General features: G+C 47.1%; 1 protein-coding gene across 1 annotated transcript in view; it reads left to right on the top strand.

Annotated features, from left to right (window-relative positions):
• The window catches only part of ARHGEF38 (Rho guanine nucleotide exchange factor 38), a 159,700-nt gene that overhangs the window by 52,067 nt on the left and 82,520 nt on the right, over positions 1-25,113 (top strand). The window contains exon 5 of the mRNA XM_063919288.1: positions 11,213-11,230. Within this exon, the coding sequence (XP_063775358.1) occupies positions 11,213-11,230 (18 nt within the window). The remainder of the gene's footprint in view (positions 1-11,212; positions 11,231-25,113) is intronic.

The raw sequence follows: 25,113 nt of genomic DNA, 5'->3' as shown, positions 1-25,113 counted from the left end.
AGGTCATTTTGCAGGACTCTGGCAGTGCTCCTCCTATTCCTCCTTGCACAAAGGCAGAGGTAGCGGTCCTGCTGCTGGGTTGTTTCCCTCCTACGGCCTCCTCAACGTCTCCTGATGTACTGGCCTGTCTCCTGGTAGCGCCTCCATGCTCTGGACACTACGCTGACAGACACAGCAAACCTTCTTGCCACAGCTCGCATTGATGTGCCATCCTGGATGAGCTGCACTACCTGAGCTACTTGTGTGGGTTGTAGACTCCGTCTCATGCTACCACTAGAGTGAAAGCACCGCCAGCTTTCAAAAGTGACCAAAACATCAGCCAGAAAGCATAGGAGCTGAGAAGTGGTCTGTGGTCACCACCTGCAGAACAACTCCTTTATTGGGGGTGTCTTGCTAATTGCCTATAATTTCCACCTGTTGTCTTTTCCATTTGCACAACAGCATGTGAAATTGATTGTCAATCAGTGTTGCTTCCTAAGTGGACAGTTTGATTTCACAGAAGTGTGATTGACTTGGAGTTACATTGTGTTGTTTACGTGTTCTCTTTATTTTTTTGAGCAGTGTATATATATATATATATATATATACATACAGTGGTCGAAGTGGAAATTTTGAAGTGGGGGTATGGAAAAGTGAAGGTTGCAATTATGCGCGCGCCTCCGGAAAAGGGGGTGTGGTCACTCAAACGGGGGCGTGTCCTTCAGTGTAGTAGGACCCCTTATACTATCTAGTACTGGCGCCCCTTTCACCTGATACCACACAGTATGAGCCAAAATTCATATTACAGCACACGGTATGAACCGAAATTCACATTACAGCACACGGAATGAGCCGAAATTCACACTACAGCACATGGTATGAGCTGAAATTCACATTACAGCACACAGTATGAGCCTATATTCACATTACAGCACACGGTATGAGCCTAAATTCACATTACAGCACACGGTTTGAGCCGAAATTCACATTACAGCACACGGTATGAGCTGAAATTCACATTATAGCACACGGTATGAGCCGAAATTCACATTATAGCACACGGTATGACCCAATCCAGGGACAGGGAGAGAGAGTGACAGCAGGGACTGAGAGAGTGACAGCAAGGACTGAGAGAGTGACAGCAGGGACATAGGGAAGCAGGGGAACATTACCTGATATGTGCAGCGGAGGTGCGGAAGGGACTGTGGTTGTGTCGGTGGTGGATGATTCCATGGTCTGCGAGGGATGCGGCAGTACTAAGCTGTCCTTCGTCGCTGCGGCATTGCTGTCCCCCTGACCACCGCCAGTTGTGGTCTGCGGTGCTCAGCTTTCAGTAGCGGTGCAGCGTGCGGCAGTGAGCGCTGGTCAGCGGTGGGCGGCTGTGATATAAATATATCATTTTTTTACAATTCATTTATTTATTTTTCCCTGTACCTGCAGTCCAAGTGATCTGGGGGTGTGCTGCAGTCCAAGTGATCTTGCCCAGATCACTTGGACTGCAGCTCAACCCCAGATCACTGGGGACTGCAGCTCACCCCCAGAACACTTGCACTGCAGCTCACCCCCAGATCACTGCCTGGTCCTGGTCCCCCCGCCCCGGAGGAAGCAGATGCTGCCGGAGATGCTGAGGGCACGGAAGTATAGGTAACAGCGCTGCCCGGCGCCGCTGCGCTGTCCCCAGTTCTGGAGCTCCCGTTGTCTCCGGAGCTGCCGTTGCTGTTTGGGTCCCGCCGCCTCCGCTGCTGTAGGGAGCTCCAACATCGGGCCCCGCCGCCGCCGCTGCTATCAGTGCCTCCCAAAGTGATTAAAAGATTTAAATGCTTAGCATAATATAAAGAGATTGCTTATGACACAGAATATGTGTCATAAGTATCTTCTTTATATTATTTTAATCATTAATGGCAGGGGAGGCACTGCCTCCCCTGACTGCACGTCCCTGGTATTTTGATCATTTGTTCTGCCTGCTCAGGGGCAAATGCAGGATTTCTAAATGGGGTTTCCAAATGCTTGATTTTAGTTTCCCTTCAGTTTTTCTACTATGCATGCACAAATGCTGCTATGCCATTTTCCTGGTGATTTGTGCAGCACTACTGCTGCTGACGTGGGACTCCGGAGAGGTAAGTATTGAAGAACATGGGTGCAAGGTATGAGGTATGAATCCATTTTAAATACGTCACTGGTTGCTTAATTACCACTGCCATATTATTGTTAGGCTCTGTCACTGGAGTCTTCCCTGTAACCCTCAGGGTTAAGCCATACCCTTTTCCTGTGACACTAATGTGATCTTGACTTTACTTCCAATCAACCTTTAGTGTGTGTTATACTAATACCAATAGTAACGTTTGTTTTTGCTAAAAGTACATTCTGACTTTTACCATTTTATTAGCCTCAATTGCATGGCCAATACTCTTGCTCTAAGCAACCTATTGTGTAACTCAAGGCGCGCATCAAGGCAAGGGATGAGCCTGTTTAAACAGCTGGAACACAGTTCTTATGGACAAATGTAAATTGTCAAATATGTCATTAGCGCCATGTACTTATAATGGCGTGTCTGTTTCCCAATCATTTTACAAATAACATTAACAGTTTCATTAAAAGCCCCAAGTCTCACGTCACTGGTAGTGCCATCAACACTACAGTCCTGGCACTCCACAATACCGGAATATTGTGTACCAGGGCCAACATAATGTATTTTCCAAGATACACGTAAATTATTCTTTCCTTACTACAGATAATCTCCAGAAGGCAATGTAAAACACAATGCAATTATTATTCTTTTTAGCGATAGTCAATAATACAGTCATAAGTAGACACTGTATAATGAAGCATAATTACCATTTCAATTAAAATGTGAAACAATTGATTCATCTCTGTGCTTTGGGGGGTTAAATAATGACCTGTGCTTCAAAGCTTGTAGGGTATTTCTTTTTCTTCTAGTACATTCTCACTGTATTTGTCTGCAGAGCAGATTGATCAGTGGCCTGCAGAGGTTTTTCCCATGGCAAACAATTTGATTTTCCCAACCACATCACAGGAATGGCTCAGCCTTACTCACATAGCTTTAAAACGCTTTTTCTTTTTTTTGAAAGCATAAAATGTGCCTCTCTCTGACACCACAGCCCAGTTGGTATTGAAATCAAAGAATATGAAAAAAGCTAATGATATTGAATTGCAGGCTTTGAGCAAAATGTTAAATAGATGCTGAAAATGGTTATTCATGATAGAATGTAGGCTTTTATGTGACGCTGAATGAGACGGAAAAAGGAGATGAGTGTCGGAATAATGCTGCTTCAGAAATCTTCATAGAACACAATTTCATTATTTACATTTAAAGCACCAGTAACTGCAGAAATACGTTGTTGGGTTGTTGTTTTTTTTGGGTGGGGGGGTGGGGGGGTTGTTAACAATGGAATCCATGGTACATAAATATTTGACCTTATACGCAGCTATTCACATTTGCATTGTAAGACATAGAGGATGGCTTTTTACAGTGCTGTATTTACATCTATTCAATCCAAGGTGAATGGATATATTACGCTTGTTATACCCCTTTCAGACATGCTCTAAATTCCCGGGATTTTGCACATGAACGCGCCTCAACCCGGGAATTTGGTATGTCTGAAAGGCACCGACCCGGGAACATGATTCGGGTCGCCAATTGACCAGGGTTTTTCCCAGGGCTCAAGTCCCGGGGTCTGAAATGTGCGACCCGGGAATTTGCTCCCAGGTCGCACCTGATTGGCGGGGCTGCCTGGAGGAGGCCGGAGTGAAGAGGGGGCGTGTGCCGGCTGCTGTAGTCTGTGCTGCTGTGAGTAGTTGAAGCAGCCAGCGCAGCCATAAAACAGGCCTGTTGGAGTGAGTGAGAGAGTGTGTGTGAGTGTGAGTGTGTGTGTATATATGAATTTGGCATGTGTGTGTATATATTACATGTATGTGCGTGTTTGAGTGTGACATGTGTATGTGTAAGACGTGTGTGTAAATGTACGAGTGTGTGTGTGTATATAAGACATGTGACATTAGAGTGGCCTGGTCTGAACTGGCTGCCAGGGCAGATCAGGCTTTTGTCTGAAAGGGATCGAACCGGGAATTTCCCAGGTCTCAGGTTTAGTGTGAAAGGGGGTCCCAGCAAAAACCCGGGATTTTTCAGAGGTGAAAATCTCGGGTCTGAAGCAGGGAAATTCCTGGGTCCTATGTCTGAAAGGGGTTCACTACGGCTGGCCGGCGGTCGGGCTCCCGGCGACCAGCATCCCGGCGCCGGGAGCCCGACCGCCGGCTTACCGACAGCGTGGCGAGCGCAAATGAGCCCCTTGCGGGCTCGCTGCGCTCGCCACGCTACGGGCACGGTGGCGCGCTACGCGCGCCACACTATTTTATTCTCTCTCTATGGGGGTCGTGGACCCCCACGAGGGAAAATAAGTGTCGGTATGCCGGCTGTCGGGCTCCCAGCGCCGGTATACTGAGCGCCGGGAGCCCGACCGCCGGCATACAGAAGACCACCCGTCTGAAAGGGGTATTAGCCTCTATGTGAATGTGTTTTCACGTAGCTGTCGGAGGACAAATTATCCAGGCTGCCAGTTACATCAGAAGTTAGCAAGCCCCCATTGATGGCTTTAGGGTTGACCATTACCCATATTCTCAGTAATAAAAAGACACCCTCTCCACCCTCACATCCTTATTCTCAAAATGCCCCAACATTCTTGTGAGACCTTCCTTATGCCACTCAGACACTCCACTTGCTTCAAACTTCTCCTGCATGCCCTCAGACCACCGGCTTGCCACAAAATACCATTGCATCACACTCAGTCCTTCCACATGCCATATCATTTCTCTACTTGCCTTTAAGTCTTCCCACTTACCAAAAAATGCCCCATGAAACACTCAATTCCCCAAACTTGCTCAGAAATTTCCTTCAGTTGCTGCAATTCCATGTTGGCAGTTGTAGCACATCTTAATTAAAGAAGCTTGTTAGTTATCAAGTCATGCTGAAGCAGTGTTGAGGAAAGTTTTTAATGTGATAGCCAGATGGCTATTGCGATGTGACCATGTAACTTACAGCTAGAACCTTTATTATATGTATGTTGTCATGTGCTACTACAATGCTTTCTGTGTAGAATGAAGAGTTACATGTGATTATCTTTAGACTCTTCCTCACATTCCCCAGAAACTAAAATCCTACTTTACACTCCACACATCATTAGATCATTAGATGCCACAAGATCAAATGTCATCTGTATAACCATTATTACCTGCACATGTGCACTAGCAGGGCTGAAACTAGGATTTCTGACACCCAGGGTAACGCAGTAATTTGGGGGAGCCAATGTGTGGGGAAATCGATGTGTGCCACGGTGATATCTGCTCAGCCCTGCCCAGCATAGTCTGTCACAATGCTGGCCCATCTCACCCCATCCCGCTAAAATTAACAATGTGTTAGGGAAAACACCTGCACAGCACTCCTGCCAGCTCGTCCCAACACCAGCTGCCTTCTGGGAGTCTGCAATATGTTACCCTAGCGATTGGGCTCCAGGACCAGCCCTGTTGAGAGACATAGGTTTGCTGTAGCCAAGACTACATTTCCCAGATGCCTTAGCTGCTGCTCAGGACTCCAGCTGGAAGGTTACCACTTTTTGGCACCTCCTCACATCCTGTGCCCGGGGCTTGTGCCACCTTAGCCCCCCAGTTGCGTCCCTGGTACTAGCAATGGAGATTTCCTGACCATGCATATGCACTGTGCTCTGTATTTAGCAGCATTACATGGGTGCTACAAGTCAGTGACGTGCGGTGGGGTGAGGCAGGTGAGGCAGAGCCTTTCCTGTCATACTAACGTTTGTGCCAGAGTTTTGACTGTATAAGTATAAGAAAGATACTAATAAATTTGAAATATCTTCTTGGCATTATTCTAATCATTGTTATTGCCAAAACTCTGGAGTAAAAAGTCTATGGCATGTCTATCTTTTCCGCACATCTCTGATCAAAACTCACCAAATTTCCAGGAGATTATACTGCTGCATCTGTGTATAATGCCCAGATGTACCCTTTGACTCATATATTGCATGTAAATCTGGTTCCTGGGCTAGCCAATCCCTCCTGAGCCATTTAGCTCACTGCACGTCCCTGCTACAAGTGTTATAGCCTAGGGTGTTGGGAACCCTTAGTCAGACCATCTCAGTGCATAATCCACAGAGGAAACAAACTACAGTGCACCCCATGCCTGTAATTGTGTATACCCTCCAACTGTACCTTTTTAATAGGTACAGTACATTTTTTTTATGGTCTGTACCGATTTTCAGCTCTCCAAACTTCCATTGAAAGTATAGGAAAAGGGCGTGGCCATGCCCCTTTACATGCCCCTTTACCCGTGGCCACAACCCCTTTTCTAATTTTTACCGATCTTTTTGTGTAAAATGTTGGAGGGTATGAATTGTGCAGAGGAGATCTTCTGATATGGAAACTTGCTGAACCCGTCACATTTGATCTTATTCTCTGTTTTGTAACATAAAGCACTGAATAAATCAGAGCAGGCAGGGGCGTTTTAACATAGGCTCCTCTCCATGGTGCCATAGGCTCCAGTATTGTGCCTACTGCGCATGCAAAGGTCTCCCTGGAAATATGGCATCGGCAATGTTCCGGAGACTAATTTCACCACTGTGCATTTGCGGAGGCCATTTTGGTTGTTATTATTACTGCGGCTGCAGCTCGACGCGGGACTTCAGAGATGGAAGTATTAAAACAATAGTGCACTGTGTGCAGTTGGGTCCCTCTTGAACGCAGAGGCCCGTGTTCACCGCACACATTGCACCAATTATAGAAATGCCAATGAGAGCGGAGGTATATAGCAGGGGCCACAGGTAGTATCTAAAGATATATGGTTGTATCTAAGTTAGGTGCAATATAGATTTTCAGTAGAGAAGCACAGTGTATAGAATTCACCATTTTGTTTTAGAACATCTTTCTTGGCATAAAAGGTCAGGACAACTGAGAGTACTGGCTACTCTATACTATAACTGCCTATAGTGCCATAGCGTGAAATAAAAGCAGAAGTCACATATAATTTCTATTAATACAGTGGGGATATTTGATGAGCGAGGTTCGGTTTTACTCGGTTTTACTCGGTTTTACTCGGTTCTCAAAACGGCATCTTATTGGCTATCCAAAACACGTGACATCCGTGAGCCAATAAGATGCCGTTTTGAGAACCGAGTAAAACCGAGTAAAACCGAGTAAAACCGAATCCGCTCATCACTAGATATTACATGGACTGAGAACAAATTTCAACTACATCACATTCAACTGACACACACCCAGGATTGTCCTATCAGCACTGTATGCCATGGCATAGGCGAAACTAGACATTTGGTAATGGGTGGTCCCACTGCTATTTTTGTTGAAAAATAGGTTCAGGAACTCCTGGGGTGGGCGGAGCTGTGTGTAATGTGGGAGGAGCTACAGTGGGGGCACCTTTGCAAGAAAAATTTGCACATGTCCCCAAAAGGGGTGTGGCCTCAATGTAAGGGGTGTGGCTTTGCTGCAAGGGGCATGGCCATGCAGAAAAAAACTACCTTATACCCCAGTTTTGCAACCCATACTCCCAGACATTGCCTACCACAGGAAAAAAAATCCTGATTCATGCCCCTTTCATTATTTGTCATTTTCCCTCCTTATAATAATGCCCATTACACATTATGCCACACTCCGTAATGCCCATTACACATTATGCAACACACCGTAATGCCCATTACACAATATGCCACACACCGTAATTCCCATTACACAATATGCCACACACCGTAATGCCTATTACACATTATGTCACACACCGTAATGTCTATTACACATTATGCTACATACTGTAACACCCATTATGCATTATGCAACACACCGTAACATCCATTACATATTATGACACACACAGTTATGGCCCTGACACACACACAGTTATGGCCCTTTGTAAGGGGCATTATTGTGTGTGGGGCATACAATGGTATGCCCCGCACACAATAATGCCCCTTACAAAGTATGCCACACAGAAAGGCTTCTAACTACTTTTAAATTACCTGCTTGTTGTCAGGAGTCTCATGCTCGTTGCCAAGGGTTCCATGCATGTTGTCAGGGGTTTCATGCTCTGAGTTCCATGCTTATTGCCAGGGGTCTCATGCGCATTGTCAGGGACATCATGTGCATTGCCAGGGGTCTCCTGCGCATTGCCAGGGGTTTCATGTGCGTTGCCAGGGGTTTCATGCGCATTGCCAGGGGCTTCATGCGCATTGCCAGGGGTCTCCTGCTCGTTTTTAGGGTTGAGGGTGGGTGCAGGAATCAGTAAGCATACCGCTAGCCCCCGGAGTGGATTGAGATGCGCTGGGGGCAGCGGAATCGCTTCTGTCCATAGCAGTGTAAAATACCCCACTTAAAATGCCTGCTGCCGAGGCGACAGGTGCTAAAGGTCAAATGGACATTTTTGGTGTTTTTTTCTTTCACTGCTACGGATGAAAGTGATTTTTCGCTGCCCGCAGTGTATTTCAATCCACTGCGGGGGCTGCAGAGGCTAGCGGTATGCTTACTGATGCCCGCACCTGCCCTCCCAAACTTTACTGGGGTGTAAAATAGCCCTGGTAATAACATTACGTTTATGGCAATACGGCTAATGGGTGGTCTGGGGCACCCCCGGACCACCCCCTAGTTTCGCCTATGTGCCCTAGGTAAAGCAATGCACTGAGGCCCATTCATGGGAAACAATTATAAAAATTGTAACATGCCCCTAATGTACTGATTCTCCACATGCTTCCATACAGTGAATGGTTGTCAGCATTCCCGATTGGCGGATAGCTCCAGCCATCCACCAATCAGCATATTAATAACCATTCACTGTCTGGTAGCAGGCTGGGAGGCAGGTAGAGAATGCCAGCGAAGAGTTTGTGATCAGACCCTGCCCCTGCTTGAAGGCCACCAAGAATTATGGGGCACTGGGCAGCTGACCAATGTGCTGTGAAGTTCCGATTATTTTAAACAAACATTTAAATGCCAGCATTAATATATGTACAGCGGACGCAAGGCGCATCTTATTACCATATACAATAAAAGTGCGCTGAACGTCGCAACACTATGTCCCTTAAGAGAAAGCAAGCAGTCGCACACATTTGTATGCTGAGGTCCAACGCTCAGAGATATATATATATATATATTTGATATTAAAAGGGGTATGCATACAAAATAACATATTTACAGTATATCATTAAGTATAACATGTATATATATGGTTACAGAGTTACAATTACACAAGAAGCAGTTGCAGTTACAAAAGAATCAATTACAGCCAGTATACGTCGCCCCATGCTCAGTGAACAGTCGTCTGCATTTTAGAATCTGCACCAACAGAGCTTCCTGGGTGAGGGGAAATACCTATATACTGTGTATTGGGGGAGGTATATGTCTGGGGCTGAGTCTTCTGCTATTGATCCAGGGGAGGGAGGTCTCTCATTCATGATGTGTTATTGGTCAGTTCATATGCAAGCAACGTCCAGTTTCAAGATGCAGTTATAGGGGTTAGCCACTGGTTTTCTGCACACATGCTTTCTTTGTTCTAATAAGAGTGACTTTAGATTTCATACATTTTGGGGGTAATTCCGAGTTGATCGTAGCATCAAGTTTGTTAGCAGTTAGGCAAAACCATTTGCACTGCAGGTGTGGCAGGTATAACATTTGCAGAGAGAGTTAGATTTGGGTGGGGTGTGTTCAAACTGAAATCTAAATTGCAGTGTAAAAATAAAGCAGCCAGTATTTACACAAATCTAACTCTCTCTGCAAATGTTATATCTGCCTCCCCCTGCAGAGCACATGGTTTTACCCAACTGCTAACAAATTTGATGCTGCGATCAACTCGGAATTACCCCCTTAATCAGAACTAATTGTTGCAATGTGCTACAATTTACCCATAGCTATCAAATTAATCCACACATTCTCCTGATCATTTGACACTAAGCATGATATGATTAACTTGTTCCCTTCCAATAATACATATATATCTGATGTTACACTCTATTATATAAATACATTATAATGTCTGGTGCTTGACATGTTTTGTCTATGTGTAATTTATGTGTTGTATGAAATATGTGTTGAATATATCTTTGTGGCTTGTCTGTGTGAATGCGTATGCTACCGAATATCCTGTGCACGCTGCGTGTATGCGCACGAACAGAGACCTCTTTGTTTGGAGTTTGTATGTTGTGTGTATGTCATATTTTTGACTTTGACAGTGCCAATACGTTATGATGGCTCTGCACACCCTGCCAGCCCTTGATGCTATTAAAGCAAGTCATATTATTTCAGTATATGTTACGTTTGTGTTTCCTACGATTGTATGTACTAGGTGAAGTCAGAGGCAGAGATGGACACCGGCGTCTCTGTATAATGTGCAAAATGCTTATTTTGCTCAGGATGCGTTTTACATCTACTGTAGTTTAAGATATAAATTGCGTCCAAATGAATTAGTGGGACAGGTGCAAACAGCTGACAAGCAACACTACTTTAACCTCTACACGTTTCCTAATACCACATATCTGCAAATTGTCTTTTATGGGATGTGGGCTGGATCCCAAAAGTCACAATACCGACAGTTGAATCACGATGGTCAGAATTCTGATTGGGGGTTAGAGTTTTTATTAGACACTAGGGGGAGGATTATGGTTTAGGTTGTGGGGAGGTTAAAGAGCCTGCTGGAGGAGGAGTAGGTTTAGGATGTGGGAAGGTACAGTTAGGTTTAGGCTGCGGGAGGTGGAAGAAAGGGGCATTCTGAGGGAGGGGTAGAATTAAAATACTTACCGCTACCCGTCTGGATTCTGACCATCAGAATTACACTGGTCAGCATTCTGACCTTTGGGATCGCAACTGCCGGGATTTTGTACATAACCCCCTTTTATATAGTCTTCAGAAACTTAATAAAATCTTTAATACAGTAATATGTAACACCACAAATTTAGTGCTGGCAGAAAATTAAAAGGCATGAAAATTAAAAATATTGCTTTCATTTTATTGCATCTTGTAACAGTATACAGCTGTATAAAGCAAACTTCTTTTTTAACTGGAATGCATTTTTAAGTACCTGCAAATAAATCCTCCCAGAAGCATTTGCTGAAATGATAGTTTGTCTGATTTGTATTTGATTTTTTAATATAGTTGTCTGAATTGTTTTCTCTAATTCTCTTCTTTCTCTCTCTTTTTTATTTTTAATCCACAGAAAAATATATGAAGAGCAGTAAGTATTATTTCATTGTTTCTTTATTTGCAGTATAAGTTTTTATTCATCAGGCAATGAAAGATACAGCATGAAATATCAGTAAGGAAGGAAATAAGAATATGCAGCTTTCCAATAGGCACAGAGAAATGACAGGAGCTTATTTAGGACCACGTCTAATGGGTTCACTACGGCTGGCCGGCGGTCGGGCTCCCGGCGACCAGCATACCGGCGCCGGGAGCCCGACCGCCGGCTTACCAACAGTGTGGCGAGCGCAAATGACCCCTTTGCGGGCTCGCTGCGCTCGCCACGCTACGGGCACGGTGGCGCGCTACGCGCGCCACACTATTTTATTCTCCCTCTATGGGGGTCGTGGACCCCCACGAGGGAAAATAAGTGTCGGTATGCCGGCTGTCGGGCTCCCGGCGCCGGTATACTGAGCGCCGGGAGCCCGACCGCCGGCATACAGAAGACCACCCCGTCTAATACCTTGATGCTGTAACACGCCAGCCAGTGTAATTGTGACATTCATTTTCTAAGATGTACAAGATGAATAAAAGCTACAATATCATCATTATTTACTACAGATTAAAGCTAATTTATGTATCTTGCTCCAAGTTACTAAACAAGACCAATACATTAAAATGTACCCATAATAATGCAAATTTAGGCAGATGTTTTATGCCAGCTGTTACAGGGCATAGGAGTAGATGGAATGTGGTTAAGATACCGGCTGCCAGAATACTGACGCTGGAATCCTGACCACCATCAGAATGGCGAAACCGGAATCCCCACAGAGTCAGGAGGCCGATGCCAGAATCCCGACAGCCGGAATCCTGACTGTAAGTATAGCGGCCGGTTAGGGATTGGAGCGGGAGGAGGTTTGGTTTAGGTGGAACCCCCGGGAGGGGGGGGGGGGGGAGGTGTTAGGGTTAGGCTGCAGATAGGAGGGAACCCGAGGCAGGAAAGTCTGAGTAAGCTTGTTTTGCGGTATGTAATAATTAATACAATGACATTATTAGAGGTTAATTTGATAATCGCTGGTGAGCAGTCGCGACGTGTGGCTTCGCACATTACTGCTAATGGCAAATAAATCTGAAGTGTTGTGATCGCAAGGCATACAAATGGTCAGAACGTCTGCATCTCGCTGCCTTTGAATATGTCCCCTAGTGTTTTATAGTGTATGCTACAACTTTACTAATGTTAGCTAATAAAGGTAAGGCATGAGGGGGTGACATTTCAGATTATGTCACACACTGCAAAGTGGGTTGGTGATGCAAGCAGAGTGCAGAGCCCCGTGGGCAGTGCTGCCACTCACTCACAGGCTCTGTATCTAATACCCCTTTCACACCGCACAAATAACCCGGTATTGATCTGGTATATTGCCAGGTCGACACGGGTCGGTGTGCGGTGTGAAAGGGCTATGGTCGAATTCCCGGGTCGCCTGACCTGGTAGTTCAACCCGGGAATAAAGCAGTATTATTCCCGGGTTGAAGTGGCAGCGTGAACGAGCTCCCGGGTCGATGCGACCCGGGACCCGTTCCCTACATAGTGAGTGCCCCCGCTGCCCGCTCCACCCCCGCCACTATGGCAACCGGCCCGGCATATTGCCAGGTCGAGAAGCCAGCAGATAGGGTCCAATGCCGGATCCCACCCGGGAAGGAACCGTTTCCAATTCCCCGGAAGGACCCATTTCCAATACCACTTTTACACCAAATTACCCAGGTTTGACCCAGGTTTCCGGACACAGTTCCAACCTCGGTCAGACCAGGGTCAGAGCCTGTTTACACTGCACATTGGACCCGAGTTATTCCCAGGTCAGCTCCATTGCACTGAACCTGGGTCTGCCCTGCACGGCACTCACAGACACTCCATTAAGCCGCAGGCTCCCGCCGCCCACACACACCCCGCATCCCGCTCCCTGCTCCCCAGCTGCAGCAGGCGCCATGGGCTGTGTGGGCGCCCGCTGCAGCCGGCGCCACTGTCAGATGCTAGAGGTCATAATTGACCTCTAGTGTCTGTGTGGCGCTGCTATGGGAGAGACGTCATGATGGCTCTCCCATAGAGAGGAGCGGGTGGCCAGAGACAGAAGGCAGCACAGCAGTGGTTGGGAAGCAGGAGCGGGGCTGGTAAGTATTGTGTGTTTTGGGGTTTTTTTGTGTTTGTAAGCGGTGCTACTGGGGACACAGCTACAGGAGGTACAACTATTGGGGGCAAATCTACTGGGGGCAAATCTAGTGGGGTCACAACTACTGGGGGCAAATCTACTGGGGCACAACTACAGGAGACACAACCACTGGGGGGCAAATCTACTGGGGGCACAACTACTAGGGGCAAATCTACTGGGGTCACAGCTGCAAGGGGAACAGCTACAGGGGCACAACTACTGGGGGTACAGCTACAGGGGGCACAACTACAGGGACATTAACTGTGGCCACGCCCCTTTCCTATTAACGCCACGCCCTTATTTTTGGGCATGTGCCTTAGGTGCACACCACCTCTGTTTTACCTGTCGGGGGGGGGGGGGTCCACCAAAGGAAACTTTCGCCCTGGGCGTCACAAGGTCTGCAACCGGCCCTGACTGGGTAGTGCAATAATTCCCAGCGCTGGCAGCCCAGTTTAGCCCTGTTACAGAGCTGCTGTAATGTGATTATTTTTTTTATAGCTGTTTTCGGTGCTTTGTATTAAATTGATTTCAGATATATTCTTTTCACATCAATAAAGGGAATATTGTTTTTGATGTGTAAGTCATATGAAAGCAACCTGTGAAATAAATACCATTTGCATATCACCCTTAAGCTGTGTTCTATGGGCCTTTGGTGCCTATTTCAGACCTGATCGCAGCAGCAAAAAAAAAAAATTCTAATGGGCAAAACCATGTGCACTGCAGGTGGGGCAGATGTAACATGTGCAGAGAGAGATTTGGGTGGGGTGTGTTCAAACTGAAATCTAAATTGCAGTGTAAAAATAAAGCAACCAGTATTTACCATGCACAGAAATAAATTAGCCCATCTAAATCTAACTCTCCTCTGCACATGTTACATCTGCCCCACCTGCAGTGCACATGGTTTTGCCCATTAGTGTGCTTTTTTGGTTTGCTAACAAACCTGAATAACCCTCTATATCATACAGATCTTTTTTGCAATAGCAGCAACCTGAAGAATGGGGGTAATTCCAAGTTGATCGCAGCAGGAAATTTTTTAGCAGTTGGGCAAAACCATATGCACTGCAGGGGAGGCAGATATAACATGTGCAGAAAGAGTTATAGGCCCTACACATTGGCCGATCCGCCGCCGAGCTGCCCGACGGCGGATACGGCCGACGGGCGACCCGGCGGCGGGGGGGCAGTGACGGGGGGAGTGAAGTTTCTTCACTCCCCCCGTCACGCGGCTCCATTGAAGTGCAGGCAAATATGGACGAGATCGTCCATATTGGCCTGCATGCAGAGCCGACGGGGGACCAGCGATGAACGAGCGCGGGGCCGCGCATCGTTCATCGCCGGAGCCTCCACACTGAAAGATATGAATGAGTTCTCGTTCATTTATGAACGAGATCGTTCATATCTTTAACACAAATCGGCATGTGTGTAGGGTCCTTAAGATTTGGGAGGGCTGTGTTCAATCTGCAATCTAATTTGCAGTGTAAAAATAAAGCAGCCAGTATTTACCCTGCACAGAAATAAAATAACCCACCCAAATCTAACTCTTTCTGCACATGTTATATCTGCCTCCCCTGCAGTGCACATGGTTTTGCCCAATTGCTATCAAAAATCCTGCTGCGATCAACTTGGAAATACCCCCAACAGGCAGTGTCTGCAGACACCAAGTGGTTGGGATTTATACATAATGCCCAAAGTCACAGGACTTTCCAGCTTAGTCTCAGCTATGTGATTAGTGTTACACAGCACACACTGGAATCCACCAAATATTTGGTGACTTACAAAGAGCATATACTGTTTACAATCAGGACAAAAAGTATAAAAGTATTTTTGAATTGTTACACATTTGTTACATGTAAAAAGTTTCCAATTCTGCATGTTTTTCTACTCTGACTCTGATATATATCTCATAGCATAACAAATGATATTTCCAAATAGTTTTCATTGCCAATTTCAACATTTTGAACATTATTTAACTGTTAAAATTAGTTAGCGTATTTTGGGCCTTATTCGGCTTCAGTTGCAGTTTTGATAAAATAGCAAAACTGCAACTGCTATCTCTCGCATGCTGGGGGCCGCCAAGCACAGGGCAAGGCCGCCCAGCATGCTAATGGCGGCCAGCGATGCGATCACAATACAACTTCGATCGCATCATTGATTTAGAGTAGCCCCCTGCTTCCACAGCCTGACCTGCCCCCCGTTTTCCCCACAATGACGCATCGCCACCCCGCCAACGTCTCTGCCTGTCAATCAGGCAGAGGCGTTCACATAACTGAGATATGATCGCATCTCCCTGGCTGCGCGTACAAAGCAGGTCCTGCACGTGCGCACTGCAGGGGCAAACAGGGAGATGCAATCGCATCTCAATAGCGTCTGCTACTGAATAAGCCCCTTGTACATTATGATTGTTGGCATCATGATGCAGGGAATATGTACAACAAACTTTGGGTACAACGTGGTAACAACAGAAATGTTTTCTAAAGAATAAACAATTACCCTATTTTATTTACATGACTGTCATTGGGGGAAAAAACTAGTATGTTATTGTATGTTCTCCTTTAATGCCTCTTTGTACGAAGGAAACAAATTCTGTGCATCCTTTATCCTCGCACTACTCTAGCATGGTCCAGTGCACAGACTTGGGGGCTTTCTCAGGCAGTGGGGTCAAGTCCATTGTTTATTCTTTGTTTTACAAAATTAACTTTTTTAATTGCAGTCATAGCCATGGCATTAGTACTAAGGGGGTCATTCCGAGTTGATCGCTAGCTGCCGTTGTTCGCTGCATAGCGATCAGTGAAAAAAACAGCTAATCTGCGCATGCGTATGCACCGCAATGCGCACACGCGTCGTACGGGTACGAAGTCCATTGTGGTTTTGCACTGGTTCTAGCGACGATTCCAATCGCACAGCCGAACGCAAGGAGATTGACAGAAAGAGGGCGTTTATGGGTGTCAACTGACCGTTTTCTGGGAGTGTTTGGAAAAACGCAGGCATGTCCGGGCGTTTGGTGGGCGGGTATCTGACGTCGTTACCGTGTCACTCGTCGCAGCAATCATCGTACAGGATAAGTAACTACAGGGCTGGTCTTGTTTTGCACAAAATGTATTTGCGGGCGCACTGCTGCACAGGCGTTCACACTCCTGCAAAGCAAAAATACACTCCCCCCGTGGGCGGCAACTATGCGTTTGCACAGCTGCTAAAAAATGCTAGCGAGCGATCAACTCGGTATAACCCCCTAAAGACTACCATTTTGGGTGTCCCATGCCACTTATAATGCACTATATAGTAAATGGTTATGCTGGTTAGCGTAAGGTATAAGATTAACATTTTAATTACTACTTTAGGCCTCACACCCACCAATATAAAGCACGGTGCATAAAAACAGGTATGAGGATGAAAACCATTGTTTACAATAACCCCATACCTACTCGCTGCTTCCTACATTCAATGCTTTTAACTAGACAAATGCATTGAGGTCAACGGAGAGACCTACTATGACCTCCCGAACGCAAGAAAAACAACTGCATGCCAAACTTGGGGCCTATTTACTAAGCCATTGATGGAGATAAAGTGGACAGAGATAAAGTACCAGCCAATCAGCTCATTACTGCTATGTCACAGGGTGGGTTTGAAAAATGACAGTTAGGAGTTGATTGGCTGGTACTTTATCTTCGTTCAGTTTTATCTCCATCGAAGGCTTAGTAAATAGACCCTCATAAAGTACCAACCAGCTCCTAACTGTCATGTCACAGGCTGTATTTGAACAATGACAGGAGCTGATTGGTTGGTACTTTATCTTTGTCCACTTTATCTCTCTTCAAGGCTTAGTACATAGACCCCATGATTAAGTTTGACATGAGATTTCACTGGAGTTTGGACTTTTTTAAGCAGAAATAAAAAGGCCAGTAATCCTTTCATAGGATAGATGTTCAGCTGACACAGATCAAAAAAAGAATAACATAGTTTCAGGTATAGGTCCTCTGACTTCTTTTGGCAAATAAGCTCATTTTCTGGGTGGATGTCACTGAAATGTATCAATGCCATCCAGATATATCACCATCTGAGATGGTTTATTTGGTAAATGCTTTTCTAAAATTGTATCTTGGTTGTCCTCTCGACACCTCAAATGTGATCTTTCATACACTGATACCCCTTTCACATCGCAAAAATAACCCGGTATCGACACGGCATATTGCCGTGTCGACACGGGTCAGTGTGCGATGTGAAAGCACTTTTGGCGAATTAGCGGGTCGCCTGACCCGGTAATTCAACCCGGTATAAAAGAAGGATTAAACCCGGGTTGAATACCGGGTCAGGCGCAGTGTGAATGGGAGCCACATCGATGCGACACGGTTCCCATTCACAGCATAGGGAGAGGCGGCGCAAGAGATGAGCTCATCTCCCAGCGCCGCCTCCACCCCCGCCCCTGCGGCCCCCTTCGTCCCCCGCTACTATGGCAACCGAACCGGTATATTGCCGGGTCGGAAAGCCATCAAAGGAGACCAAATGCCGGATCCCACCCGGTAAGGACACGTTTCTCTTAGCGGGTGGGATCCGGCATTTGCGATGTGAAAGCGGTATGAGCTAGTTCTCTTACCACCAGTCAACATAAACTGTCTACCTGGCATCTCTACTCTTGTAACACAATAATAAACCCTGCCATTAAGCTCTCACATGTCATCCTTAACCTCAGTGTTCTCCTTTGTTACCAATATTGAATCCATGGGGGTCATTCCGAGTTGTTCGCTCGCAAGTGAATTTTAGCAGATTTGCTCATGCTAAGCCGCCGCCTACTGGGAGTGAATCTTAGCATCTTAAAATTGCGAACGATGTATTCGCAATATTGCGATTACACACCTCGTAGTAGTTTCTGAGTAGCTTCAGACTTACTCGGCATCTGCGATCATTTCACTGCTTGTCGTTCCTGGTTTGACGTCACAAACACACCCAGCGTTCGCCCAGACACTCCCCCGTTTCTCCAGCCACTCCTGCGTTTTTTCCAGAAACGGTAGCGTTTTTTCCCACACGCCCATAAAACGGCCTGTTTCCGCCCAGTAACACCCATTTCCTGTCAATCACATTACGATCGCCAGAACGATGAAAATGCCGTGAGTAAAATTCCTAAGTGCATAGAAAATTTACTTGGCGCAGTCGCAGTGCGGACATTGCGCATGCGCATTAAGCGGAAAATCGTTGCGATGCGAAGATTTTTACCGAGCGAACAACTCGGAATGAACCCCCATATCCAAATCCTTAAGAAACAAGGGCCAGACCGGCGCTGTATGAAGCTGCTGTTCAAAGGAGTGTGTTAGATTCCTAATATGTAAACAGCTATAACAATAAAGATGAGTGAACAGCGCCATGGACACGCATACAGTATATAATATAAATTAAGATGTATAGATAAAGTTGACATTTAAACATAATGCGGTTTAGCAGATAAAAAATATGACATTTAATTAAAAATTCATTCATTAAAACATCAATTAAATATCACGTATGGTGGCAAGCAATCAAATTAGCACAAATGGCCTGGAAATAATAAACATGATCCCTATAGACTGGTCTACTGAAAGTTTGTCAGTAAACAGGTGTCTCCAACCCCAAATATTGGTTCAAAAAATGGGTCAAATAAGCCCTTTGTATTAGAGACACAGGGCGGGATGTACTAAATATACATCGCCGATATCTCAGCGATGCTAATTGCATATGTACTAACATATGCGATTAGTATCGCAATGCGATGACAGAGGCCACCTGCGGTACCTGTGAGAGGGTGTGCAGGGGTCTCCGTCACCTTCCAGTCCATGGAGGTGACGTCTGTAGATAGTCCCGGGCTCCTCGTCCTTCTCTCTGCAGCCGGAAGGACAACTGGATGTGTTGCGAGGAAGGAGGAGGTTGGGGGTTCAGAGAGCACGCTGGAAAGGCTGACAGCATGCAGGTGAGGAGGGCGGTTTGAGTGGCGCAGGGCGGCGGGATGTGACAGGATGCGGTAAGAAGCCCATAGGCTTCTATAGGGTATCACCATAAAAAGCTGGCAATGCCCTCCACATCGGTAAGCGGGCGACAAGGGTTTAGTACATTTGAAAATGCAGTAAAAACCCAGAAAACAGGGTTTTTTACGCATTTTTCGTTTAGTAAATACCGAACATAGTCACTTAGTATGCTATATAATAAAGGGCTAACGCTGCTCCTCACCTCTATGAGGGGAATTGAAGGGTTTTGCATGTCGGAAGCCACTAGATGGTGCCCGACGGAGCAATTCAAGTATTGCCCCAATCGTCCGCGCACAGACGTCGAGCTGACATTACTGTTACATTGGTTTGTCATTTTGAGGGGCTGGTAACTAGCCAGTAATAAAAGGCAACAACGAAGTCCAAGCGCTTCCAAGCCACCAAGCTTAACCAATTTTGATATAATTATAATTGTAATACCGCTCCCAATTTAGCAGTACTCTCCTACCAATAATATACTAGAAAAAAATATATATCATAAATAAGATCAATAGATCAATTTATCGAGAGAGCACATTAGCAATTTATTATATCAATAAATTTCCATAAAAATTACAGTTTAAAATAGACACACAGTAAAAATGACATACAATATTACTCTGTAATGGCAATAAAAAACTATGTCTCCTATAATGAATAAGGAGTGGTTATAATCACCAGGGGCGGATTGGGATCGAACACCAGCCCGGGAAAGTTATGGAAGCAGCCCTAATGAGGGTGGAGTCTGTTGAGGGGGAGGGACCTGTCAAGAGGGCGGGGTCACTCCACAGAGGTCCTGATTCTGAGATAGACACAGTTGGGGTCTCCTTTGCTTTACGTTATGCTAATGTTTACCTGTGACTGCGGCCCTCATTCTGAGTTGATCGCTCGCTAGCTACTTTTAGCAGCCGTGCAAACGCATTGTCACCGCCCACGGGGGAGTGTATTTTCGCTTTGCAAGTGTGCGATCGCATGTGCAGCAGAGTGACACAAACACATTTTATGCAAAACAAGACCAGCCCTGTAGTTACTTATCCTGTACGATGATTCTAGTGACGGAGGTCCCGGAATTGACGTCAGATACCCGCCGTGCAAACGCCTGGACACGCCTGCGTTTTCCCAAACACTCCCAGAAAACGGTCAGTTGCCACCCACAAACACCCTCTTCCTGTCAATCTCCTTGCGATCGGCTGTGCGAATGGATTTGTCGCTAAAAGCATTGCACAACAACGATGCTCTTTGGACCTGTACGATGCGCGTGCGCATTGCGGCGCATACGCATGCCCAGTTTTGCTGTTTTTTTACCTGATCGCAGCGCTGCAAAAATCGGCAGCGAGCGATAAAGTCGGAATGACCCCCTTTATGCATATGCTGCTACAATACCCTTCCCTGATGCACATCTGTACGTCTGAATATACATAGCCACCATATTACATACACAGCCATCACATTATTACATGAATAGCACCACATTATACAAATAGCACTGCATTACACATATAGCACCGCATTGGGGGGGTAATTCCAAGTTGATCGCAGCAGGACATTTTTTAGCAGTTGGGCAAAACCATGTGCACTGCAGGGGAGGCAGATATAACATGTGCAGAGAGAGTTAGATTTGGCTGTGGTGTGTTCAATCTGCAATCTAAATTGCAGTGTAAAAATAAAGCAGCCAGTATTTACCCTGCACAGAAACAAAATAACCCACCCAAATCTAACTCTCTCTGCACATGTTATATCTGCCCCCCCTGCAGTGCACATGGTTTTGCCTAACTGCTAAAACATTTCCTGCTGCGATCAACTTGGAATTACCCCCTACATGTATAGCACTACACCTGTAGCACTACATTACACAAATAGCAACACATAACACGAATAGCACAACATTACAGGTATAGCACCGCACTACATGTATAGCACCGCATTATACGACTAGCAGCACATTACATACATAGCCACCGCATTACTTACATAGCCACCGCATTACATACATAGACACCGCATAAATAGGCCCATCATCATGGACAGACATTGGGCAGCTATAGGGCTGAAGGACGTTGCATTAGAGATTGTCCCAGGGCTGGCTGTGAGTGCTGCCTGATCAGCTGGCATCCTGAGAACAAGGTACATCCTGCTCCTGTCCAGTCCCCAAACCATACACTGTGACCGGGGACGCCCTAACCCTTACACCATCATGATAATGCAAATAATGTAATTAAAAATAACCTCTCTGCTGGGTCCCCTTCAGTGCTCAGTCGCCGCTCTGGCCAGTTCAGCGAGAGTGCAGGAGCTGGGGTGGCAGCGGGTGTAGTGAACCCGGCTCCGACCATCGCTTTGCTGCTGCTCCTGGGCCGGGCTCGTTGAAGAGATCTTTGGCCAGGGCCAGGGAGAAGATGCTGCTGGGCTGGTTAACTTTCTCAAGGTCCCCCATTGGTAGAACAGCATCACCACTTTTCACGGCTAGCGGCACCTGGAAGTGCCCGCTAGCCTAACTTCCGGATTGCATTCCAATGAACCACAAGTACTGGAAGCAGTGTGAGCCAGCCCAGCCTGAGTGTGAATCAGCCTGGCTGAGGGGGATATGGGACCGGCCCATCGAAATCTGTCATGGTGTCCTGGTGGGCCAATATGCCCCTGATAATCACCATTTGTTTATAAATTCCTTAATTCAGCTGGATCCAACCCTTTTGATGGCATAAAAGGGCTAATTGTTAAATGCTTGTAACAAACAGTATACCGTCCATGTTTCCTTTAGGGTACACCGGGTGTACCGATGCCGGGATCCCGGCAGCATACCGACGCCGGGATCCCGGCGGGGAGGGGCGAGTGCAGCAAGCCCCTTGCGGGCTCGGTGGCGACCTGCGGTCGCCACGGGTTTTATTCCCACTCTATGGGTGTCGTGGACACCCACGAGTAGGAACAGTCCATGTTGGTCGGCATGCCAACCATCGGGATAGTGAGGGGTCGGGATGCTGGAGGAGGTCATGTGACTGTCGGTCTCCCGACGGCCGGTCACATGAATACCACCCGGGTACATCTGTTATTGGCAAGTTGAATCCCTGGTGCTAGAATCAATGAGCATTGTCCACCTTATAACGCAGCAGCTGAATAATTGTACTTCTCACCTCCTTATCTCTCTCAAAGCTTTGCTAAATATCTACGTCTGTATGCAAGCCAGTCCGGCGAAATACGGGTTAGAACAAGAAAACGCACCACAGCTCTGTACACAGTGATCAGTGGCGTAACTACTGCCCCCGCAGCCCTCGCGGTGGCTTGGGGGCGAGGGGCTGCGGGGGCGCCACTGACAGAACAGATTGACATGCAGACGAGCGTCCGCATGTCAATCTGCGGTCTCCTCTCCCTCCTTCCCTCAGCTGCTGCCTACTGTGTACGGAGGGACATGGAGCGCACATCGCGCACCTCTCCTGTGTCCCTCCTGGCTCTCCCCCGGCCGGTCTAATAAAGGAAGTGCCGTTCGTGAGCTCTGATTGGCTCACGAACCGGCACTTCCTTTATTAGACCGGCCGGGGGAGAGCCAGGAGGGACATTGGAGAGGCGCGCTATGCGCTCCGTGTCCCTCCAACACAAAGGAGGGGGAGGGGAAGCAGGCACTGGGGGGGCATATACCTGGCACTGGGGGCATATACCTGGCACTGGGGGCATATACCTGGCACTGGGGGGGAAGCAGGCACTGGGGGGGAATATCTGGCACTGGGGGGGCATATACCTGGCACTGGGGGCATATACCTGGCACTGGGGGGGCATATACCTGGCACTGGGGGCATATACCTGGCACTGTGGGGGAAGATCTGGCACTGGGGGCATATACCTGGCACTGTGTGGCACTGTGGGGGAAGATCTGGCACTGGGGGCATATACCTGGCACTGTGGGGGAATATCTGGCACTGGGGGCATATACCTGGCGCTGGGGGGGAATATCTGGCACTGGGGGGGGCATATACCTGGCACTGGGGGCATATACCTGGCACTGGGGGGGAATATCTGGCACTGGGGGCATATACCTGGCACTGGGGGGGAATATCTGGCACTGGGGGGGGCATATACCTGGCACTGGGGGCATATACCTGGCACTGTGGGGGAAGATCTGGCACTGGGGGCATATACCTGGCACTGGGGGCATATACCTGGCACTGTGGGGGAAGATCTGGCACTGGGGGCATATACCTGGTACTGTGGGGGAAGATCTGGCACTGGGGGCATATACCTGGCACTGTGGGGGAAGATCTGGCACTGGGGGCATATACCTGGCACTGTGGGGGAATATCTGGCACTGGGGGCATATACCTGGCACTGGGGGGGAATATATGGCACTGGTGGGGCATATACCTGGCACTGGGGGAGCATATACCTGGCACTGGGGGCATATACCTGGCACTGGGGGGGAATATCTGGCACTGGGGGCATATACCTGGCACTGGGGGAAAATATCTGGCACTGGGGGGAAAGCAGGCACTGTGGGGGAATATCTGGCACTGGGGGCATATACCTGGCACTGTGGGGGAAGATCTGGCACTGGGGGCATATACCTGGCACTGGGGGCATATACCTGGCACTGTGGGCATATACCTGGCACTGTGGGGGAAGATCTGGCACTGGGGGCATATACCTGGCACTGTGGGGGAATATCTGGCACTGGGGGCATATACCTGGCACTGGGGGGAGCAGGCACTGAGGGGGCATATGTGGCACTGTAGGGGAATATCTGGCACTGGGGGCATATACCTGGCACTGTGGGGGAATATCTGGCACTGGGTGCATATACCTGGCACTGTGGGGGAATATCTGGCACTGGGAGCATATGTGGCACTGGGAGCACGGCCCTAGCAACAAGCACTACCCCCTAGCAACGAGCATGACACCCAGTGCATGAAACTCCTGGCAACGAGCATGACACCCTGAGCATGAAAACCCCTGGCACCGTGCATGGAACCAAGAGCATGAAACCCCTGGCAACGAGCAGGTAATTTAAAAGTAATTGGAAGCCTTACTGTAGAACTTAATGTGTAATGGGCATTACGGTGTGTGGTATACTATATCACGGGCATTGTGTGGTATGTGGTATAATGTCTCAGGGTCACTGCAGTGTTTGGCATAATGTATCACGGACATTGCGGTGTGTGGCATAATGTATCACGGACATTGCGGTGTGTGTCATAATGTGTCAGGCATTACGGTGTGTTGTATACTATATCACGGGCATTGTGGTATGTGGTATAATGTCTCAGGGTCATTGTGGTGTGTGTCATAATGTGTCACAGACATTGTATGTGCTATAATGTATCAGGGGCATTGCAGTGTGTAGCATAATGTATAACGGGCATTGCGATTCCTGTCATAATGTGTCACAGGCATTACGGTGTGTGGCATAATGTGTCACAGGCATTACGGTGTGTGTCATAATGTGTCAGGCATAACGGTGTGTTGTATACTATATCACAGGCATTGTGGTATAATGTCTCAGGATCATTGCGGTGTGTGTCATAATGTGTCACAGACATTGTATGTGCTATAATGTATCAGGGGCAGTGCAGTGTGTAGCATAATGTATAACGGGCATTGCGATTCCTGTCATAATGTGTCACAGGCATTACGGTGTGTGGCATAATGTGTCGGGGGCATTACAGTGTGTGCATATTGTGTCATGTGCATTATTGTGTGTGGAATAATGTCTAAGGGCCATTGCAGTATGTGGAATAATGTATACTGGGCATTACTATAAGGAGGAAAAATGA

This window comes from Pseudophryne corroboree, chromosome 1, assembly GCF_028390025.1.
Source record: "Pseudophryne corroboree isolate aPseCor3 chromosome 1, aPseCor3.hap2, whole genome shotgun sequence".
Classification (NCBI taxonomy): domain Eukaryota; kingdom Metazoa; phylum Chordata; class Amphibia; order Anura; family Myobatrachidae; genus Pseudophryne; species Pseudophryne corroboree.
Note: the sequence above shows the minus strand (reverse complement) of the source record. Positions and strands in the feature narration are given on the sequence as shown.